Raw genomic sequence first — 22,505 nt, 5'->3', positions numbered from 1 at the left:
TGCTGTAATAGGGGAGTTTTCCATGGATCTTGCCCAATGCCAGCCTCTTCTACTTTTGCTACTTTTGCCAGCTATCCACCTTGTATTCCTCTTTTATCACTGGGTTAGCAGTGTGGTATTTGGCCTGCAAGATGGATTTGTATCCAATTTACCCACAAACAAACCAGACTCAAGTCAAAATATAATATCGGGTTAGCCAAAAAGCTCATTCGTAACACCTTAAGGAATCTTACGTAAAAACCCGAACGAACTTTTTGGCTAACCCAATAGTAATAGTAATAATAAATCATGGCAGTCTTATGCTAGAGTCATTTGGGTACTTCAGCGGGGTCTTCGTTAAATCTGGTGTCTTGAAAGTTTAAATAAAGATTTAAAAGGGGCATGTTATCTGATATGCCATTTACACTAGTAGTGAGTCTTTTGTCTGCTGAAAGCTTCACGAGGCTTCTCGGCCGTGACAAGAGTTTGGAAAGCAGTCCTGAATAGTGAGAAAAGCCCGACAGAGCTGCGTAGAAATTCCACCTCCACCATTTATTGGCTCTACGACACGGGGCAAGTTAATTTCCTAACTGGGCTTCTTCATCTGTAAAGTGGGCATAATAACCACTTTTGTTGTGAAGGTCTAATGAGCTGCACTTACCCCTCTACAGCACCTTGGCTGGCATATTACGGGTACTTGATACAGTCTGCCATTCAACAAGATGCACTAAGTTGGGAGCCATACTACGTGCTCAGGGTAACAGGGAACATAACAGATGTGGTCCAGGCCCTCAAGAATCTTCCGTTCTCTCTTGGGAGACATAACAGAAACAGCTAGACAGCTAGCACGCTGTGGGAAGTGCTTTAAGCAAACAGTCAGGGTGCCAAGACCACAGTACATGGGGTGGGGTGCGGGGTGAGCTTATTTGGGCAGGAATGTCAGAGAAAGCCTCTCCAGAGAGTTGACATTTCGGCTGAGTAAAAACAATGAGGAGGCGCTGACTATGGGAGAAGCAGATACAGCCTTCCAGGGAGAGGGAACGGCATACATAAAGGCCCTGAGATAGGAAACGCCTGGCTTGTTCTAGGAGATGAAAGGACTCAGCATAGCTGGAGGTTGGCGGTCTGGGGAAGGAGAGTGATGTTGGGGGGGATGGAGAGGAAGGCAGAGGCCTGACAGCTTGGGTTTATACCAAGTGCCGCGGGGAGGGTTACGTAGGAAATCTTTTAAAGATTCCCTTTCCTGCTGTGCAGGGAGGAAAACAAGAGCTGAGCCAGGAACGCAGGTTAGAGGCAGCGGTGGAGGTCCAGGGGTGAAACGACGGGGTTGGAGTGTTTGCGGGTGGAAGCCAAGTGCACAGATCGGAGGGCTGCTCTGGAGTGGAAATCAACAAGACTCAGCAGGCCTGGTGCAGGCAGTGCTAGAAGGAGGCCTGGGGGTTTCTAACAAGGTATCAACATACCTTGTTAGAAAGGTGGAGGACACTCTGCGGGGATTGGGTCTGGGGGATTGGGTCAAGAGTTAGTAGCTGTCACCTTTCCTGGCTTTTGGGGTTTTCTGACGCTTCCACGTGAACATTGGCAGGGGTGGGCGAGTGCCACTGGCTACGCCCACACAGCACCTGAGCCTCCTTTTTGGGCTGAGCTCACCGTGAGGAGTTATCCTTACAGGGCTCCGATGACCACTTGTCCGTGGCCTCACGACCCCACTTGTCAGGCACCGGCTCTGCTGTAGGCAAGATGCTGTGTCAGGAATGGGTTTGCAAAGATACCTACCCTTCGCTAGCTGTTCTTAAACACCAAGCCCTTAAACATGGGTTTTCTTTTAAACTAACGTTGAGCTCTAAGATCCAAATAGGCCTCTTGTCTTTCCACCCCTTTGGTGTTAACCTCCCTAATAGTTTTCTTCTTTCTTAACCTCACTTGTCAGCTCCTCTTACATCAGAAGCCCACCAGTGACGTGTGCCTTAGCTTCACATGTGCTCCTTTCTCCAGCAAGAGAGCGCTGCAGAGAGGCAGGTGTTCGTCCAGTTTCTCTGCTCCCGTCTGTACCTTTTTCTTCAGCTGCCACCCCAGGAGCTCTTCCTCCTTTCCAAGGAAGCATCAGCTCCCTCTCCGGGCTTCCTCTCCGGACCAGGTTTCCATTCTGCTTGAGGACTAGGCTTCCAGGTTCCGGTTCTCAGGGGAGCGAAGGCCAGGGTCTGCTTCTCAGCCGTGAGGTTGGTTAAACGGCCCTCCCTGCCTTCCCCTCCCCACAGTGAAGGACGTCCATGTCTCTCCCCTTGGGAGATTTCTTTTCTCTCATGTGAAAAATGCTGTCCTGTCTCTCCAGTCCCGCTCATATGGACATTAGCTGTTACCCTCCAAGTCTGGGACACAAAAGTTGGCTACTTGATCATTGAGCATTTTGGTTACACTTAGGTGACGCTGCCCCCCAGAAAGTGATGGTGATCTGGTTGTGTGGCCCATGACCACAGATCTGTGTTCTACACCAGGCCTGTGAATTTCTTACTCACTTTCCTCATTACCAAGAAGTGAAGTTTGTTATTGAAACAACCATTTCACTGCATCAAACACATCAGATAATGAATCACCTTGTGCAGAATTACAGGGGGTTTCGGTGCCCCCCGATCCCCTATCGTGTGAGCCACCGCCTGACTTAACCCTGGTGGAGTAACCCCCTTCTCCCTGACTCCCCCCTCCCCGGCCCTCACCCCCGCCCCGTGCTGAGCTGGAGCCGCGAGCTCTGAGAGACGCTCTGGGGTTTCAGACCAGGTTGGTACCAAGATCTTCCAGCCTCCGATCTCAGCATTTCCCGGTCTTAGCCTCCAGGATAGATAGGGGAGAAGATGTGCACTTCCCTGTCCATGCTCTTCCCCTGGCTGTCTTGCATCTTCACCCGTAACTGCAGTGAAGAGGGGCACGCCTTCCTTCTCCCCCCAGAACACAGACTCGGCCTCTCTGTTTCCCCGGGGGATGAACTCTCCCCAGCTCTGCTTCGGTCTCCTTCTGGGAGGCTGCCCCTCCTTCTTGCCCGTCGGATACCCGCCTGGCGTCTACCCACAGGGTGTCCTGAGTAGCCGGCTCCAGCTCACAATTCTGCTTCAGCTCCCGGGGTCCTGAGTCCACTGTGCTAGAACGTGGCAAGGGATGCTGGGAAAATCTCTCCCATCTCGTCTCTGAGCCTGAGTCATATGAGTGAGGGCAGGAGGGACTCCTGAAGTCCTTTCAGTCTGGCAGGCTGTGACTCTAAGGAAGAGAAAAGTGGGGGAATCTGAGCAAGAATCGGACAGGAGCAATGTTTAATTATTAGGCTAGACATTCACATTAGAGACAATCGCAAACTCAAGGCCTCGTGGGAACTCCCAGCTCCAGGAAAGACGGCAATTAAATGATCTTCAAAAGATCTTTTCTGTTTCTTAAGATTTCCAAGGAAAGAAGGCCTACAGATTTCATGAATGATGTCTTCCTGTGTCACACACCTCTCGCTCCCGGGGGGTAGGTGGAATGGAAGAGACGCCGAGAAGGAAATGTGGGGGGAGTCCCTGTAAGCTGTTCTCCTTCCTGTCTGAGCCTCACCTTTTTCATCTGTAAAAATTAAAAAGGGATCCTTTCCATTCTAGACACAATTGGAGGTGTTAGGTGGGTCAGGACAGCAAGAGGAGTCCTAGGGGTGAGGCAGTCACTCCGTGGCCAAGCTGGGGTGAGGTTTGGGTCTGACGCTGACCAGCGGAGAGCTGAGTCCTTTCTCAATTCCAGGCCCTCTTGTGCGTTCAGACCCCACCTGCCCCAGGCTGCCAGACCCTGGGGTTCAGGAGCCTGCCCGCTGCAATACCTGCCCACCTGTGACCGCATGGAGCCCATCCCCACCTCCTGCTGTTCTTGGGGACCCCATCATTCCCTTCAACCCCCCCCACCCTGCCCCAGTAATAGCCAAGTACTTTGAGGCCTTCTCTGCTTGTCCCTCCGGTAGTATCCTGAGACGGTCACCTAGAAGAAAAGGGGCTGCCTCCTGTTTTGGGTGGTAGAATGCTCCTGGTGTGGACCTGGCTTCACACTCTGATTTGCACTTAGAAGCTGCATCAGTCCCGTAAGGCCCTTAACCTCTTTGAGCCTCGGGGTTCTCGTTTGTAAACCATGGATCGTAACTCCTGCCTCAGAGGGGTTTTGTCAGGAGCAAGTGAAATACATTTGTTTGTGTCACAAAGGGGGCCCCCTGGCAATCACCCATCCGAGGCCCGCATTGCTGCCCTGCTCAGTGAGGCTCTGGCTGGGCGACGTCACCTGCTTGGCAGCTCTGCTTCCTTCCCCAGGCTGCTCGCCTGAGCTGCCGTGGAGCTCAACAGCGGTCTGAGAGCCCTCCCCAGCCTCCTGACACAGTCCCTTCCAGGGCTCCAGGGGCCGCTCCTCCTGGCTAAGCAGGCCAGGACCGTGGAGAGTGCTGGTTCTAGCCCAGCACAGTGCTGAGGGCGCAGCAGCAGCAGCAGCAGCAAGGTCAGCCTGCGATGGCCAGTCTCGCACCTCTATCCCCGCCCCCCATTTCTCCCGCTTCTCCCTCCTCCCCTCCCTTCAGTCCCTGGTGCAGGAGTGGGCGGGGCCCCTGCCCTTGGCCCAAGCCCTTCTTCTCCCAGGATTTCTCTTGCGGTGGTCAGATCATGCGGTGACCTGTCAGGGAGACGCAGAGCCGGTTGGCTGGAGGAGCGGTTCGCGGGGGAGGAGGGGGGATGTGACAGGAGAAAAGGTGGGAACTCCAGCTGTGGGTGCCGGCTTCTAGCCGCCCCCCTTGCCCGTTAATTTGGCTGGGATCTCTGACGCATCACTTAACCTCTCTGAGCCTCGGTTTCTCCTTTTTAAGTTGGGAATAATCGTACCTGCCGTAATCTACTCAGAGGGGATGGGTGGGGACCCTGTGAGATTAGAGGGGAAGGCACCTGGGCACTAGGGGTAAGGGTTCCACATGCGGTTACTTTGTGTCTCGGGTGAGGGAATGACTTTGGGGTTTAGATTAAATTATATCATTGTAGCTTAGAACCCCAGCAGGACCCTCCTGTCCCCCAACTTACAAACCTGGGACCCCAGGGCCCTGCAAGGTGAGATTGAGCTGGAGATGCTCTTGCCCCCAGCGGCAGGCCTGCTTCTCTCTTGGGAGGGCATGATTGCATGAGAAAATCAGTTAGGTTAGGCCTTTGTCAAAATATCATAGGTAAGTCTGACGGTCAACGGTAATACATCACACAGGCTCCCTGAGCACGCCTGGCCCTGTGCTAGCCTCTGGGGGAACAGAGGTGAGCCAGGCAGGTGGGTCTCTGCCCTTCGGGGGCCTACATTTTAGTGGAGACAGGCAATAACAAGTAACACATGAATAATACCATTTCAAATATAACTGAGTCTATCTATGTGTGTATGGGGCAATGAACATGTAGGCACATCTTTAGTGCTATAGAATACTGTATGTATACACTCTATATATTCACCATGCATGTACATTGTACTATATACATTCTCTGTCTCTGTCTGTCTCTCTCTATATATACACTATATATAGATATATAAATATATAGGATAGTATGCAAATACATCAAAGATGTACATATATCAACTATATATTGAATATCCCAAATCCACGTGTTTACGCATGGGTCACAAACAATAAACTAAGGCCCAGTCTGCTTGTACCAAAGCCCATGCTTTCCAGGGCATCTCACGGCCTCTGTTAAAATGCAGTCAGTCTGGGAGCATCAGGGCATTGAGATTGGTTGGCTGTTTGCTCCTCAGTGAGGGTGGATTTACTGGAACTTTCCAGGGATAGCAGACGGATTTCTTCACAGTGTGCTTCAGGCCCACCAGGATCCAGACATCCGCGAGGCTTGTGCCAGAGCAGCTGAGTGGCTGACATTTGTTCTAGACTCTCTAAAGTTTGCCTTTATCTGGTTGGCTGTGAAGATGGTATTTGGATAGCTCTGACAGCATCTTAGAAAGAAGAGGCAACCGAATCAGAGGGCTGGATTTAGCTTTCCTCCTGCCCGGTCCTTTAAATACCAGTATCTGACCTTGAAGCTCCTTGAGAGGGGGGCTGTTGCCTTCCCCCATGTTCCCAGAGTGACCGTCAACTCATGGTCAGCTGCTTGGAAGGGACTCATTGTCTAGGTATCAGACCGCAGAGATGCTGTTCTCATGACCTCTCCCAGGGTCGGCAGTCTGTGCCCCGAGGGCCTCTTTCAGGATACTGAGCGCTTCTCAGGAGGAACTCTAGAAAGCCTGAATCTCCAGCTCTTTGACACATGCAGGTTCACAGTTTGTTTTTAACTTGAGAACATTGAGGAAATAGGACTAGGAACCCCATCACAGGGTTTCTCATTCTCAGCGCTAGTGTATCTGGGGCCAAATCATTCTTTGCTGTGTATTGGGGAGCTGTCCTGTGCTCTGCAGAAGATTTAGCAGCATCCCTGTTAGGACAGCTGTGGACCGTCTCGTGAGAAATATACCCACACGGTTTTGCACATAGTTTCAGAAGGACCTGACCAATTGCTGCGCTGCCCTTGGGAGCTCACGTGCATCACGGTACGAACGAACTTAAGGAAAAAGGGGACGAGTAAGAGAGAAAGTGTACGGAGGCGGTGGGAGATGCTAAGGCGGGAAATTAAGCCTGGAAGGTGAGGGAGGCATTGGGGGCTGCAGCTTTCAGTGTGCTGGCCAGTGACGGCCTGGCTGAGAGGCCGAGCTCTGGTAAAGGCCTTAGTGAGGTGACACTTGGGGGCCTGGGGAAGGGCCCCCAAGGTGGAGGACAGGGCCAGCGCACATGCCCTGAGGCGGGACTGTGCCTGGACCACATGGGACAGAGGGGGAGCGAGGAGCTGGCATGAGGTGACCTTGGAGCAGGAAGGGGCCGTCTCATGTAGGGCCCAGGATGAAGGCCTGGTGCCATGAGAGGGAGTCAGGTTTGAGGCCGTCGGAGAAGGGAGGTGGGGAAGGGCGTGGCTGGGGACTCGATGGCATACACTTGTATCTCCAGGCAGTGTCACGAGGGGCCCTACAGGCCTTGTAAGGACCATGGCATTAACCCTGAGCAAAGCGGTGTGTCAGTAGGAGAGGCTGGCCGCGCCGGGTTTAGAGGCCAGAACCATTGCCCTGGCTTAAGACAACTTAGGTCCATTTCCTGCTGCTGCGCGTCTGTCACAGGTCACTGCGGCGGGGGTGAGGGGGCACGGCCTTCCTCCTGGATGTCACACACACACACACACACACACACACACACGATTCTGCTCGTGTGCCAGTGGCTGGGACAGGTCACAGGCACAGCTGAGTTCAGCAGGGCAGCAAGGCCTTTCCTCCCTGGGAAAAGGTTGAAAGTCAGGCACCGCTGACAGGCCGCCATGCCTGGGAGGCCACGAGGAGAGACGTACCTCAGCTTAGTCACTTTGGCGGAATTGCGAGTGGCCTGTCGGGACAAGGGCGGATGCAGGGCAACCCACTAGGGGGTCCTCCCAACAATCTGGGCGAGAGAGATGAAAAAGAGGTGTCACCACCTCTGCACTTACTGGCAGGCTCAGGGAGGGCCCTCCAGGGTGGGTCCACGGCTTTGCAGGCCTACAGATGGGCCATCGGTGCTCACAGAGATGATCAGAGGGGCTCGATAACCAAATTGATAAGAAATTGATGTATAAACATGAATGCTGGGCTTCCCTGGTGGTGCAGTGGTTGAGAGTCCGCCTGCCGATGCAGGGGACACGGGTTCGTGCCCCGGTCCGGGAAGATCCCACATGCCGCGGAGCGGCTGGGCCCGTGAGCCATGGCCGCTGAGCCTGCGCGTCCGGAGCCTGTGCTCCGCAATGGGAGAGGCCACAACAGTGAGAGGCCCGCGTACCGCAAAAAAAAAAACAAAAAACAAACAAACAAAAAACCTGAATGCTAATTCCTTCACTTGTGAATGGGAAGACACACCTTTCCGGTGATTCAAAAGAGACTCTGAGTTTTGGAGTTAGGTAGCCTGTGTTCAAATCCCGGTTCTGTGATTTCTCAACTACTTGGTATGGAAAAGTGGCTTAGACTGTGAGCCTTCATCTCCGCATCTTAAAATCAGCCTCAGATACATTTATAGGGAAGAATGATCCGGCTGGGGGTGTCACAGCATAGAGTCTGGGCCAAGGCAGCCGTTCAGCAGAGGGGGTATTATTGTTATTGAAACTCATTAGAGATTAGCAGGTGACATAATGAGCCTGAATTCAGAGCCAACAAGGAGATTTGTCACAGAAAGCATGGTAAGACAATGCTCTGTAACAGAGCCGACTGCTGTGGTGTTCAGCTTTGAATTCTTTGCCCCTTGGACCATCTCCCTAATGTTAAGGAGCATTTTCTTCAGCCAGGGTAGGGTATAATTTCTCAGACGTCAGCTTTCCTGAAGTATTCCAACCCTCCCTTCCTTCCTGTGTTTACCCCTCGCCACTCTGACTGGCCTCGGGTTTTTTTTCAGACTCCCTCAGCCACCGGTGTGTCTGTCCTGAGGGTTTCATCCACAGTGATGGATGCCATCTTTTATTTCGGCCCTTCCTAAAGGTCAGTCTGGAAATGTCAGGAGTGTCTTAAGGTGACCCCATGTGGTAACCTCACGTGGGGATCACACTCTCTCCAAATACAGAAATGGGACTAAAGTGAATATGTCAGTGCTTGCAAAAGTCTACTGCTCGAAGAAAACTGTTAGACCTTGAATTATTTACCGTGGATGTATTTTCAGTGTAAGTTGAAAAAGGAGATTGGTTTCTTTGTTGCTGCCACATCAGACTTACAGAATATAATTCGGACCGATTGCCAGGCAGGGCATCTGATTTGCTTAGAAGTGTGGAGGAGAACAATTATGAGGCTCCTCTAATTTGCAACCAAGTTCAGCAAGCTTTAGGGGTGTGCTGGTAAATGCTTAACAACCAGTTCTTAGCCGGGTTGGAAGGAACCCTAACTTGTAGCATTTACCAATTTCTGTGGTGCAAATATTCCCACCACACCTATTTCAGGCCTCTCACATGACACCAGCCAGCCCACAAAATTCCTGCCAATTTGACAGTTGGATCTCAGAAGCCAGGATGACTGGCCCCAGCATATAGACCGTGAGTGAGGGGTGAGATAATCCCAGGGGTCGGTGGTTGCACTGTTGCTTACTCCTGTGTGACCTTGGCCAAGTTACTTGACGTCTCTGAGCCTGGTTCACAGATGGCATCCTTGAGGCTGGTTTCCTTTCCCTGGCGGCCCGGGTGGGAAAGTACCTTTGTATCATCACTCCCTTGCTGTGTCTCCTGGGTGGAGGTTAGTACAGGAGACAGGCAGTGATGCTTAGAGAGCTGTGCCCACAGCTGCCTTATCTTTTTCTGAGAGCATTTCTAAGCACGGACTGGGCTTTTTTTAAATGTAGAAAGATGGGTGAAGTTTGATGGGTGGAAAGAGAAGAATTGCCCGTCTAATAGGAGCTCAATCTGGAGAAAATAGACAGTGGAGAGAGGCAGATGTTGACCTTGACGTGTGGATAGACAAACAGCAACTTGCGCCTGTTTCTTGGTTTGGGGAATCTCTGGGGGACCCGCCCATGGGGGTACAATGCCATATAAATTAGGTGAGTCAGAACGGGAGTGTGGCCACGTCCACATCTCTTAAATTCAGATTCAGTCTCCTCATCTGTAAAATGAGGATCACAGCCCAGCAGGGAAAGGATGCCATAAGTGGGGACTAGCTAATGGTCAAGTGTGAAAGACAGCGTAGATCCAAATGGCAGAGGTCAGAGTCCGGGGGAGGTGCGTGGACCCAGCCCTCTGAACGCCACCCTGAGGAACTGGTCGCCAGCCTCACCGAGAGCTCTCGGTTGTGACTCGGGGGTCAGGAGTGAAGGGAGGTGGGTGAGTTAAGGGAGCCAGGAGGTTACCCTCGAGAAGGTTGGAGAAGGGACGGGAGAGGCGGGATCTCACGGCAGACGGTGCAGGGTCCAGGGAGCTGCTCTTTGTAAGCGGCGGCACTTGCCCACGGAGACACGCCGATAGGAAGGATCTGGGAGCTAGGAGTCTGCACAGCTGACTTCCTCCGGCCCCCGCTCTGCTCTGCTCTGCTCAGCGCCCCATCCAGTCTCTCCTCCTTGAGTGTTTTCCAGTGTGTGGTTTAGCGGTGGGACCAGAAGGGAGCTCTTTGTGGCAGAAGGGAGAACAGGGCAGCTGGTGACAGGGCCGGGCATTCGCCGCCCCCCCTCTGGGGGACAAAGTCCAGCAGCGGACCCCGCTCGCCCTGGCTCACAAAGAGCCCTGGGGCCGACCCAGGCGCCCCCGCGGCTTCTCAGAGACTCCTTGAACCCGCAAGCGGCGTTCTCCCGGCGAGACTCTCTCGCGATTTGGTTTCTCCTCAAGTCCCCTTTCCGGCTCCCATTCACTGGGCTCCAGCGCTGCTCCGCTCTGGTCCACCCGGGCCGTGGCCCTGCTTCTTCCTGCGAGACTGCAGCCTGCCTACCTCCCCCTGATGATGGCCCTCCTGCCGCCCCGGCCCCTCGCACGGCATCGCACCTTTCCTCCTGGCGCCTCCGCACCGTCCGCTCCCCACCCCTCTCTGGTTTTAGGGTCCCGGCCTTCCCCCAGACACCCCGTCGCTCTGCTTCTCTCGTGGTGGGACAGCCACACTCATTCTTTGCTTTGTTCCCCAACTGGCAACAGTGCAACTGACAGGGACCCCTGGATATGGCAGGGACGCCACCAAATTGGTGGTGTTGGTGACTTCCCAGAGGGCTGCCCCTCCCGACGGCCTCCGACTGCATCCGCTGGTCTTACGGTGTGGACTTCCTGTTTCTGGAAACCTCAGCCCCCGGCTCTGGTGATCAGAGCCCCAAGGCCCCTGACCCAAGCCTTTCTCAGGGGGTGGCCCCCACGAGGCTCTGGCTTAGTGACTTCCCCGATGGTGGGGCTGAACCTGGGTCACCCAGTGGGCCAGCTGCACTCCCCCCTCCCTGGTCTGCAGCAGAAAAAGCGAGCAAGCCGTGAAGGTCACTGCCCAGAACTCGCCACAGCCGGACGTGGAGTGTTTTACAATTTCCAGTCTGATCTTTGCAATGCAGAGAATGATGGAGCTGTAGGTGAGAGGAATCATAAACGTGCCCAGGCCTGTCTGAGAATTTCACTGGGGGCCACGAGGCTGCTTCCACAGCCGGTTGCTGTGGTCCTGGGGTCTTGACCAGGATAATGCATTGACATTTGGGTTGACCTCGGGCCAGACAGAGATCTTCCAAGTGGGCCACTGCAGGAGGAAACCCCTGCACTTCCTCCCCCTGTAATAATATACGCTGCAGGCCTTTGAAGATTAATCACTGAACAGAGGGAAAGGGATCTCAGTTAATTCTGCTGGAGTCATCTCTTTCTTTGTGGCTTGAATGTTACTTTCCTGAGGAAGGTGGAAGAGAATTCAAATTTGGTTTTCAGCTCCATAATCAGGGGCCTCTCTCAGATACCTGTAGGTACTACACCTCCCGTCCACTCTTGGCAAAAGATTCAAATCCTTTACAGCCGGAGTGCCCGGTCCCTTCTAAGGCCAAATCTGGAGGGTCCATTAGTACAGCGGCTACTTTCAAGGCCATGGAGTCTGAGTTTGAATTCCAATTCTACTTCTTGATAGAAATATGATTTTTGAAGAATATCTTGTTCACCCAAAAAACTGAATTGGAACACCGTATTAGTTTGCTAGGGCTGCTGTAATAAAATATCACAGACTAGGTGGCTAAAACAACAGACATGTATTGTCTCACAGCTCTGGAGGCTGGAAGTCCAAGATGCAGGGTCGGCAGGGTTGATTTCTCCTGAGGCTTCCCTCCTTGACTAGCCAACGGCCATCTTCGTGCTGTGTCCTCACGTGGTCTGTCCTCTGCGAGCACATCCCAGGCATCTCTGTGGGCTCGGCTCGAATGATCTGTTCTCATAAGGACAATAGTCACTAGGGTGGATCAGGGCCACCCTCATGATCTCGTGTTACCTTAATTGCCTCTTTAAAGGCCCTATCTCCAAATGCAGTCACATAGTAAGGTCCTGGGGGTTAGGGCTGCAACATAAGAATTTGGGGGTGGGAGAGGTGGGGACATTGCCCATAACAAGTGCCTACATCACAAGGTTCTTCTAAATAAGATACATGCTCAGTGAATCATGGTGTGTGGTTTCTCTGGGATAGCCTCTGTTTCCTGTTGGATGTGTGGGTTTGAAGTGGGTGGTCTGTGAATCTCCAGAGGATGTAACGTTCGGCGATCTACAGCTTCACCATGTCGGGGACAGATGAGGCAGAGAGGTAAGACGGGAGCCGGACATCAGCCAGCCCACAGGCCCCCGGCCGAGTGTCAGCTCTCAGTCCTCCATGTGACTGTCTCCCGAGTCCCCCTTGTAACGTAGCAGTGATGTCTCGTGACGTTTGGGGAACATTCCTACCACATCCTAGAGAGAACTTCCAGAAGCGCCGACCATGGACTGAGGCAGTGTGTGTGTCGGCTCAGAGGGGAGTGATTTCTGCAATACCCTGAAACCACAGGCACGGGTCTGGAAGTGGCGTAGGTGACCCAGAAGATAGATTGACGACGAAGGATTGAATTTCGCTTCACCAATGTGGTCAGTGGACGTTTGAATTCCTGTTTGCTCATTTGGGGCATGGAGGGGGCTACCGTCACAGCACACCGAGCGATGAAACCAGGACGGTGACAGCAGAGGGGCTGTCTTGCTTCCGCACCCCAAGTTTGTTCGAGAGCACACTCAGAGTTAGACTGGATTAGACCACGCTTCGGCAAAAGCTAACTTCTTATTTCATGAGCTTGCGCTTTTCTGCAAACAGGGGAAGTAATACCTTTTGCTTTATTAGAAGAAACAGAAAAATCCAGCCTTCTTTCCATTCAGCTGCTGTAGAACTCCACCTGATGACTGAGGGTCGGGAGCACCTCTGAGATGTATCACTTTTAGCATCAAGAAATGGGTTCACCAGGAGAGGGGTAACGTCACAGAGAAGCTTTCCGAGGATGCTCCAGCGTTGGTAATAAGCCTGGCCCAGACGATCAAGATGACTGCACATTCCCTGCCGTCCAGAAACCTGTAGCCTAAATCACGTGACTCCCAAGGGAACCCATTCCCCTCCCTGCCCCAGCCTCAAAAGAACACGAACACAGGATGCTCTGAAAGGTTAGCTTAGCCACTGTGACATGGTCGCAAGAGACCACATGGCTTCAGCAGAGGCTGGTGGAAATGCCCTGTGTGTACAAAGGGCAAAGCCGGACACACATGAGTATTGTGTTCAGAACTTTCCAGAAAAGTGAGAGGAAGATCATCAGGTGTTTTCAAGATTGGCTTCTGTGGAGAAATTGGGATTGTTTCTTCCCTTTTTATTTTCCACATTGGCTGTGATTATTGCAAAAGCAACGCAAACTTACTGTCACAGTTAACCTTCCGGGCTTTTTCTGTGCTCTGCCAACACACCGGTTTTTGGCATCAGACTCTCACGTTCTGCAAGCTGCAAACTGGTGCATCTCCCTGAAATGTTGGAAGGGAGGTGCCGGTGGGATGGGTGGGGAAGGACAAATGCGTGGGGTGGCGGGGGGAGGGAGTGACAGAGGACTTTGATCCTTCACTGAGGTTCAAGTGGAGAGGTGAGGAGGGGCCGGGGAAAGACCAGCAGGGGGCTGGAGCTCTGGGCCAGCTTCATGGGTCCCCTGATGAATGAGGCTCCTGCATCTGACCTTTGGGCTTAAGAGAGAAAGCGACCAGGTCACTTTGATGTCAGCCTGGAAGGACGCTGCAGGGGAATCGCGCTCTGGGGTGAAGGTGGCGAGTTTGATTAGGAGACGGTGGCCCATGCGGTTGTGTTCAGGACTCCAGCTGAGTTTAGCTGCATTTAATTCTGAAATTCTGGGAGAGAAGAAAAACGAAAGAGGCGCTCGATGGACTGAGTGGAGATAATGCTTGAAGGAGCAGAGGGGCAAGGGAGTCTCTTGCTCCAGAGGAGATGGTACGACGATGACTGACTCATGATTGCCAGCTCATGGGTGGATTTGGAGAGACTCCAGCCACTGTTTATTGTGTTTAGATTGATTGAGTTACAGATATCACATAGGCAGTGTCATAAATAAAATTGCTCTACCGTCCCTTGGGATCAGACACGTTCACTCGCTCGTTGAGGAGACGTGTAGGTAACGATGTGCAGAGGCCAAAGCTCACTGGGCTAGGCTTGTGCCCCCCCCAAAGCCCAAGGTACACTGCTCGTTGCAGGACAGAAGCAGAGAAAGGCAGGGCCTCGCCAGTCAAGGCCTCAGGGAACCTGGAGCAGTGGCTGATTGGAGAAGGCAACAAGGACTGCGGGGGGGCCATGAGAGACAAGAGTGAATGAGAAAGCAGTCAGAGAGACACAGGCTATCCCCGGGTCCTTGACCAGGGTGGCCTTAGGGAGCGGATGGGGAAATGCCCGATGGAAGGAGATCCCCCTGCGGGCTCCTTGGCCCTGAGTGAGCTGACAAGAAGGTGAAGGGTGACTCCAGAGCCTTCTCAGAGCAGAACAGTTGTGCGGCTTGGGGCGGTTGGTAAGCTCGCGGTCTTCACAATCGGTGATCCCTCCTGCTGGCTGCCCTGAGAGCACAGCCTGCTAGTAACAAGGACACCGGCCCCGCCGTGAGCTCTTGATCTCTTACGACGGAACACACGGGGTCCCTCCCACAGCAGAGGTGATGAGCCAGCACAGAGGTCCTGGCTCTCCAGCCCCTTGACAAAGCACGCCACCCTCAGCTTCACCCTTGAGCCGTGGATCTCCAAAAGTTCTGGGCTGGGTCGTTGACACCAAAGCTAGATTTCACAAGCTGTCAGCTTAGGGAGCAGCCGTGGCCTCCAAGTTGGGGTCCTGATTTTGTGTTTCTTCCTCCCTCCTCCTTTAGATCATGGTGTGTGTGGGCGTCTCCTCAGCTGGCAGCCCTGCTGTGCCCGGCGGTTGAGGTCCGCGGTTTTGACTGTGTGGGTTTGTGTCTTTCCGGCAGGTGTCTCCTCTGTGACTTCCCTGATGTCCCTGGCTTGGGTGCTAGCCTCCTATCACAAGCTGCTGCGGGACTCCAGGGACGACAAGAAGAGTATGAGCTACAGAGGGGCCCTGATCCACCTCTTCTGGCGCCTCTTCACCATCTCATCCAGAGTTATCTCTTTTGCCCTCTTTGCTTCCATCTTCCAGCTCTACTTCGGGATCTTCGTGGTGGTTCACTGGTGCGCCATGGCCTTCTGGATCATCCATGGCGGAACAGACTTCTGCATGTCCAAGTGGGAGGAGATCCTCTTCAATATGGTGGTAGGGATCGTGTACATTTTCTGCTGGTTTAACGTCAAGGAAGGGCGGACTCGATATCGAATGTTTGCATATTATACGATAGTCTTGACCGAGAACGCTGCCTTGACGTTCCTTTGGTATTTTTACAGAGACCCGGAGACCACTGACTCCTTTGCGGTGCCAGCACTGTGTTGTGTCTTTATTAGCTTTGTGGCTGGGATTGCACTGATGCTCTTATATTATGGTGTGCTGCATCCCACGGGGCCGCGAGCTAAGATCCTGGCCAGCTCCTGTTGTGCCGAGCTGCTCTGGGGCATCCCTCTGCCCCCCGATGTTGAGCCCATGGCGCCTCAGACCCCTGGGTACCGGGGGACCCAGGTCACGCCTACCAGAGCCGTAACGGGACAACAGGAGGATCTCACGGCTGACACTTGCTTGCCCGTTTTCCAAGTGAGACCCATGGGGCCCGCTACCCCGTTGGGGCGTCCTTACCTCCCAGAAGGGCCCCTCATTAAGATTGACATGCCAAGAAAGAGATACCCAGCTTGGGATGCTCATTTTGTAGACAGGAGGTTGAGAAGGACTGTTAACATTCTGCAGTATGTCACCCCCGCCGCGGTAGGCATTCGGTATCGAGACGGACCGCTCCTTTACGAGTTGCTACAGTATGAGTCTTCACTCTAAGAGCATCTTGACCCAAGTTGAGAAGGGGACCTTAAGTTTGGTTTGCGGTAAACACCGCTTGCAAGAAATGTAACTCCTCCCTTCCCCCAGTACACAGAACTACCACCACCACTACCACCACCACCAATGCTACAAAAAAAAAAAAAAAAAAAGAAAATAAGTCACAACCCCTTCAGATAAGCTTTCTTTCCAGTCGCTGTATGTATACAAAGATATTCTCTATGTTTTGTAAGTAAAAACAAAAAGAAAACCTTTCTTTTGTTTTTTACACATAAGTAACAGTATTGAAAAAAATCCCACACTATGGTTCATAAGGTGGAGAAGGAGGAGTTGTCTCCACTCCAAAAGAAAAACAAAGTTTTATACCTTACACCAAGTGTAGATCATTTACGGGATTGGTGCTGATTGAAAGAACAAAACAAAACAAACACAAACAAACAAACAAACAAAACCTTCAACTGCCTTATGCCCTTAGGTGCTGAGTTTCATTAAGTACTGTCACGTTTTCTCATGCAAAACTCCCTGGTGATTTTTGCACTGGGAGAGGGAAAATTAAACAATCAAATGAAACCAACCTAGAAACGAAACAAAAACCAACCAACAAATGAAACACAAAGCAATCATTCTTCCTATCTGATTATTTGTATTGAAGAAAACAAATTGACCAAAAGCAAAAGCATAGAAACCCCTCCCTCTTTTTGGTTTCTCTCCCCCTTCTCCCGTCCCTGCCTCCAACTTCTCAGCCCCTTCTTGGAGCCAAAGGGCCATTTGAAATTCCGATGGTTGGAAAAGCTCCTTGAAGGCTGACTAGGTGCCATTTTAGCGTTCACCTATTAAGAATCACATTTGTTTCCTGGTGAAAAGCATAACAGAACAAAACAAAAACCACCCTAATAATTCGATAAGAAAAGGAAATTCTAAAGCAAATTAAAGGAGATTTCCATATATGTAATTAAAGAGAATCAGTAATAATAAAACTCAGCATAGTAGCAAAAAGAATGACATCAATTTAAAGGCACAATACTTAATCAGTGACTGGCAAAAATGATTTGTTCTGTCATTTTAAGGCCGTGAAAGGTATACATTTATCCCATGTGATATTGTGTAAGGCCTCTTCTGTTTCCATTTGGTGGGAAGCCTTAAATTGATCTGGAAAGAATTCTTCATTTTTCGTTTGTGCTTTTTAAAAATAGTAACACAAAGAGGAAAATTAGAACATAAAAAATAAGTTAAATTGTTAATAACTGACCCATTTCAAAGACTGTTTGGTGCTTCTGTCTTTCACCATTGTGGTTGGCTGAAAGTTATTCAGCTCACTTGGTGCATCTGGGTTGAGTGGGAAATTTTTGTGTGTGTCGTGTGTGTGTGTGCGTGTGCGTGCGCCCGTAGCACACATATGTGTGTGTGTGTGTGTGTGTGTGTGTGTGTGTGTGTGTCTGCTGCAAGGTCTTGCCAGAAATGTAGAAAAAACAATATAAGACAGACTCTGGGTATGGCTGAGGTGGAGTGTAAGGGGCTGGGAAGTGGGGAGCAGGGGGAGGGGATGTTGCTTTACCTTGAGCCCCTGTATGAGGGCAAGAGTCACACCAGAAGCATACTCTGGGTCTCAGAGGCTGTGTCATTTGGGTGAAGATTTGATTCAATTATTTATTTCCTCATTGTACCAAGTTGAATTTCTGGAGGTGTTGCGAGTATGTTCAACATTTTTTAAATGTTATTTTTCAAAGTATTGCTCTTGTAAGGAATATTCTGTTCTAGGGCATCGTTTCAATCCCATCTTATCTCTACTTGGGCACAAAAAAAAAAAAAAAAAAAAAAGGAAAAGAAAAAAATCACAAAAAGAAAAATAATCTCCACAAAAAAGATATATATATATATATACAATATATATATAAATCTCTCTATATATACACACAATATTTTTAAGTAAAAATACTGTTAGTCTTTGTTGTGTGTAGCTGCGATTTTTTTTCTTAATTCCAGATATAACTGTTTAGGGTGCAAGACCTCACATTGAACTACTCTTAAGAGAAGTTCAAAAACTGAGGAAATTTTTTTTTTTTTATGTTTGTGGGGTTCTTTTAAAAGTATATATTATTCAGAGAGGTTTCTCCTTTCCTCCCTTCATTGTTTATCTAAACCTGTACAAAACAAAAGCAAAACAAAAAAGCCCCACGAATTTTAAATTTCAGTTGGGTTGTAAAACTGGATTCTCCTTTCTTTGTTCAGACCCCTTTGATTTCCTTGATTATTACTAAATTTGCAGTGCCGTCCTGTCCCCTCCCTCCCCCAACGCGGCTGTCCCCTGGGGTTCTCCCTGGCAGCGGAAAGGAGGGCGGAGGAGGGGCAGGAGGGCACGTCCAGGAAGCACTCCGCACAAAGCACACCCAGGAGTGGCGAGGACCAGCCCCGCCCGCCTCTCCCCACCCATCTGAGGGCTGGGGCCCCTCGGCGATTAATTGGGAGTTCCAATCTGGTGAGAGGTGCTTTTCCTTTTTATTCTGCTTCCCTACCAAGGGCTTAGCTCGTGGCTTACTCTGCAGAGGCTGGAGGAGGTGAGGCCATTTGAGTGGTCCTTGATGCTGTCCCCTGTGCGTCTCTCTGGGACCTCGGCCACTTGGACTTGTTTGTCCTTAGGTTTAGTCCCTTTCTCTCTTTCATTCCGGCGCAGTCACGGACTTTAATTTGCCACCTCTGTTTTACTAATGACGCATTCGGTGCGCACGCGCGCGCGCGCGTGTGTTTACATGCAACTGAGAAAACTGCTGACGTCCGTTGACCTGGAGCGCCAAAAGTCGGGGTGACTCCGGGAGGGCTCTCTGGAGCCTTAGCCACTGGGAACAGAGCTGAAGACCGCAGCATGTTTCAGGAAGCCTTTCTTTCCACCTGCGTTGGGCTGGGCTCCGCAGGCCTCAGGCAGGAGGGCGCCCCGCTCCCCTGACATGCGTTTCCCCACTCCCTTCATTGCGCCACAGCCTTTCCTAAGGATGAAAATACGCATCTGTGGGCAGCAGCAGGGAAGTCCAGTTCTGCAAAGAGACAGGGAAAGGAACAAAAGTCAAGAAAGAAGTAAAGAACATGGGAGGGTGGGAGGGAGGAGGGAAACATAAAGAAAGTTTTCATCTGTCCTCTTACCCCATGAGAGGTGGTGGCCTCAGCCCACCCCAGGAAGCCCGCGTCAATCAGCATTTGCCTGACCCCTGACGAACCCTTAAGGGCGTTGAGGCACCAGCTCACGCTGCCCCAGCTGCTCCCCCAAGGGAACGCTTAAGATGTTTAAAAAAAAAAAAAATCTCTGGGCCCACTTCTTGCCCAGAAATTCCTGATGAAAACGTATGAACAAGCTCCAATATTTAGTTCTGGTAGGAGGTAAGCACACTGTACCAGGAGCCAGAGAGTAAAATAGGAAACTATCTTTCTTTATTGCATCCCCATCAGATATGCCCACAATCCCCCACAGAAAATCTGGCCCTTCTTTGCATTCTCAGAAAAGAATGAAGAATGAAGATGGTGGCTTCTCTAAAATCAGGCTGATTTTGTGAGCATCGTTTCTGTGAGCACTTTTTCTCCCTTGCTCAGTAGGTCTGCCTCTTCTCTGGGCCCCCGTGTGAAACCTCAGTCCCCTCAGATAACATCAAGGCAGTGTCCCCTGAGCTCACTGTCACAGGCCTGTGACATCCCAAACGAGAGCTAAGAGGATTTAAATTCGTCAGATGAGCCCCAATGACCTTACCCACCCCCAGAGTTTCTCATTTCTCCAGCACATTCCTCCACTCTGTCTCCAGAAGGCTCCCCTGTTCTGCAGGGCCAGACTTGTCCCAACAGGTAGGGGGCCGGGAGTGCTGTGGAGGGCAGGCTGCATCTCTCTTGGTGGCACATGCTGCCGGCATGTCCCTCTTCCGTCAAGAAAGACGAGACTTTCTTACGGCCTGGGGGCCCCTTCATCCCCCCCCCAGATCCCCCAAACTCTACCTCCCCAGGCACGAAGTCACCCCAGACACCCAGAGGCCTAACCCATCCCCTCAATAGCCACAGCCCCTTTGAGTCCCAGGGTGGTTTAAAAGAGTACAAACACCTGTCTGGACCGGGGTCCTGAGGGGGGCCCACAGGCCTCAGACCCTGTCCCAATAGAAGCCTTACTCTCAGGAAGAAAAATCTATAGGTTCTTAAAAAGCACCGAATGACACCATTTTCCCCATTCTCCCTCTACTTTTATCCCCTCCCATACGGTCACAGGGTGCCGATCTTGTCCAGAGGCCCTCTGAACGGGCGTGGCCTCACTGTATGCACCCAGGCTGCCCTCCCCACCGTGTTGACAGGCCCTCTGCGGGCAGGCAGACTTGCTCTTTCCCTTTGTGCTCTGCTCCTTGCTCCTGGGCGTTGGGGGAGCTCTAACGAGCCCCAGGCCCTGATGCCCCCAGACCGTAGCAGAATTTTGTTTCTCCATTACCTGGGAACAGAGGGAAGGAGAGGACAGCGGTGTGCGGGGCTCAGAGCCTTTGGGCCGGAGGAAAGGGTGTCAGGCCCTAAACCGAAGGGGGCTGGGGCCTATTCTACACACAGCCTCCACACCCTCCTGTTCCTGGCTCTCAGATGGGGAGGGGGGCTCGGTTCCCTAGCATTCGCTTGGCCCACGTGATGGTATTGTCTTTGCCAAGGGGAGTGGTTTCTTACTCAAAGTGAGCCCTTTTGAGGCCTCTGATGTATGATGGCAGCATCTGGGGGTGGGGGGTGGTCTTCGTGAAGGGTACACCCCTTGTGCACGTTCATTTGATTTTCTCATCAAAAAACGAAAATCTGTTATTTCTTTACCAAACTGAAAAATATTAAAATAACACTACCAGCTTTGGCGTGGGGAAGGGGGTCTATAGGTGGAGAGTGGGAGGAGAAGATGGCTTATTGCAACAACTTTCCCCTGATTCCAGTGATATTCCCAGTATAGACCAGCAAACGGCCGGGGAAATCTCGATAGAGCTCAGGGGAGACCGGGAGGAGCCTCTGCATGGGGTGAAAGGGGAGGACCCAGAGGGCAGACGCATCCCCAGGGCCTGCATCGGCCTTAGACATAGCAGTTCTGCTCATTCCGTTCTCAAACATTGATCGTGTACTCGATTCTGTCTGGCAGCCTTCCTCGTGAAGCACACACAGGTGTCCTATAGGAAGTGAATCTAAATCAGCATCAGCTCCTCTTACTAAAGCCCAGACGTGCATGAAATCTCTTCACCCAACACTGGCCACTGGTGCACAGACATTACAGTCACACACAGGGCACAGAAACAAACATTCCATCCAGATAAGCCCCATTCCGTTCTCACCCACAGCTTGACCTCCTGGACATGGAAACCGCAGTGGTCAGCCTATCGCGGGCTACAAAACCATAAGCTCGTAAATCAGTGTGTCCCTGTCCCAGTTGCAAAGCCTGTGAAAAGGCCGTCCTGCCTTCTCAGAGATTTTTTTCCGAAGCCTCTCCCTGGGGGAAAAAGATGATGCTCAGTCTCATTTCCTGCAGCGGCAACCTAAGCCTCTTTCTCACCTATCCCGAGCTATTTTAAAGGTTTCGTTTCTTGCTTGAAGCACTGCATCTTATGCTATTGGCCAAATATCAAAAGACAAGGGCACTGCCTTGATCTGCCTGCAGCTTTATTCCTCTGCCCGCCTCGCTCTGTCTGCCTTACTTGACTCTCCCGGGCACCATCTGCTTCTTCCCCTCCTGCTGGGAAGGAGCTGTGCCTTCTTGTTCCCTGTACCTTTCCGTGTAGTGGCCGCCAGGACAAGGCTGGTGTGTGTTGGAGCCAAAGGTCGGGAGTCCTATTCATGGCAGCCCCTGAAGGCAACAGACGGACACCGTGGGAGTTCCCCCTGCACACAGCCAACACTTTGTGTCAAGGGCTAAGAATAGACCAAATCGGAAATGAGCAGGCAGGACCTCAGGGGCTCCCGCCCTGGTGTGCCCCAGCCCACGCGGAGCAGTATGCATGCCCCGATGGGAGCCGCCTGCCCTTGCCAATCCCTAACACAAAGCGCAAGACTCCACACCTTTCAAGCGAAGTCAGTCAGCTCACTCATGCTCTTCCAGGAGGGTCTACTCCTAAAATACATCCTCAGACCTAGGATAACAAAGGAATAGCTTCCTCTGGATATAGTGCCAAGTGGTCACCCAGCAAACATCTTTCTAGAAGCGGCCTTTGGCCAAAGGCCAAAGGCCTTTGACGTGGTGGATGCGGACACCTGGTCACCTAATAGATGAAACTCCCTTGGTCGGTTTCTCCATCCTCGCCATAGCTCTGGGGTCCTCGGGCTACAGTGGGCCTGGGAGATTTGTGTCAGCTGTAGACCTCCTAGAAGCTCATCTTTAGACCCAGAAAGATCAGGAAATATCACAGGCTGATTCAGGGTCCGCACTGTGATCGTGGATAACACACTTCACCTCTCGGTGCCTTGGTTTCTCCATCTGTAAAGTGGAGAGACAGAAGGCCAGCTTCTTTCTCTCCTACTCAGGGATGCTGTGAGGATTCAGTCGTTATTGCCTGTAGCGGAGGCATCATGTAAGGAGTAGTGGT

General features: G+C 51.7%; 1 protein-coding gene across 1 annotated transcript in view; it reads left to right on the top strand.

Annotated features, from left to right (window-relative positions):
- Nucleotides 1-16,105, top strand: part of XKR6 (XK related 6) — a 258,615-nt gene extending 242,510 nt beyond the window's left edge. The window contains exon 3 of the mRNA XM_059071298.2: nucleotides 14,981-16,105. Coding sequence (XP_058927281.1) covers nucleotides 14,981-15,945 — 965 coding nt within the window. The 3' untranslated portion in view covers nucleotides 15,946-16,105. The remainder of the gene's footprint in view (nucleotides 1-14,980) is intronic.
- Nucleotides 16,106-22,505: the final 6,400 nt, after the last annotated feature.

Source organism: Kogia breviceps, chromosome 8 (assembly GCF_026419965.1).
Source record: "Kogia breviceps isolate mKogBre1 chromosome 8, mKogBre1 haplotype 1, whole genome shotgun sequence".
In the NCBI taxonomy this organism is placed as follows: Eukaryota; Metazoa; Chordata; class Mammalia; order Artiodactyla; family Physeteridae; genus Kogia; species Kogia breviceps.
Note: the sequence above shows the minus strand (reverse complement) of the source record. Positions and strands in the feature narration are given on the sequence as shown.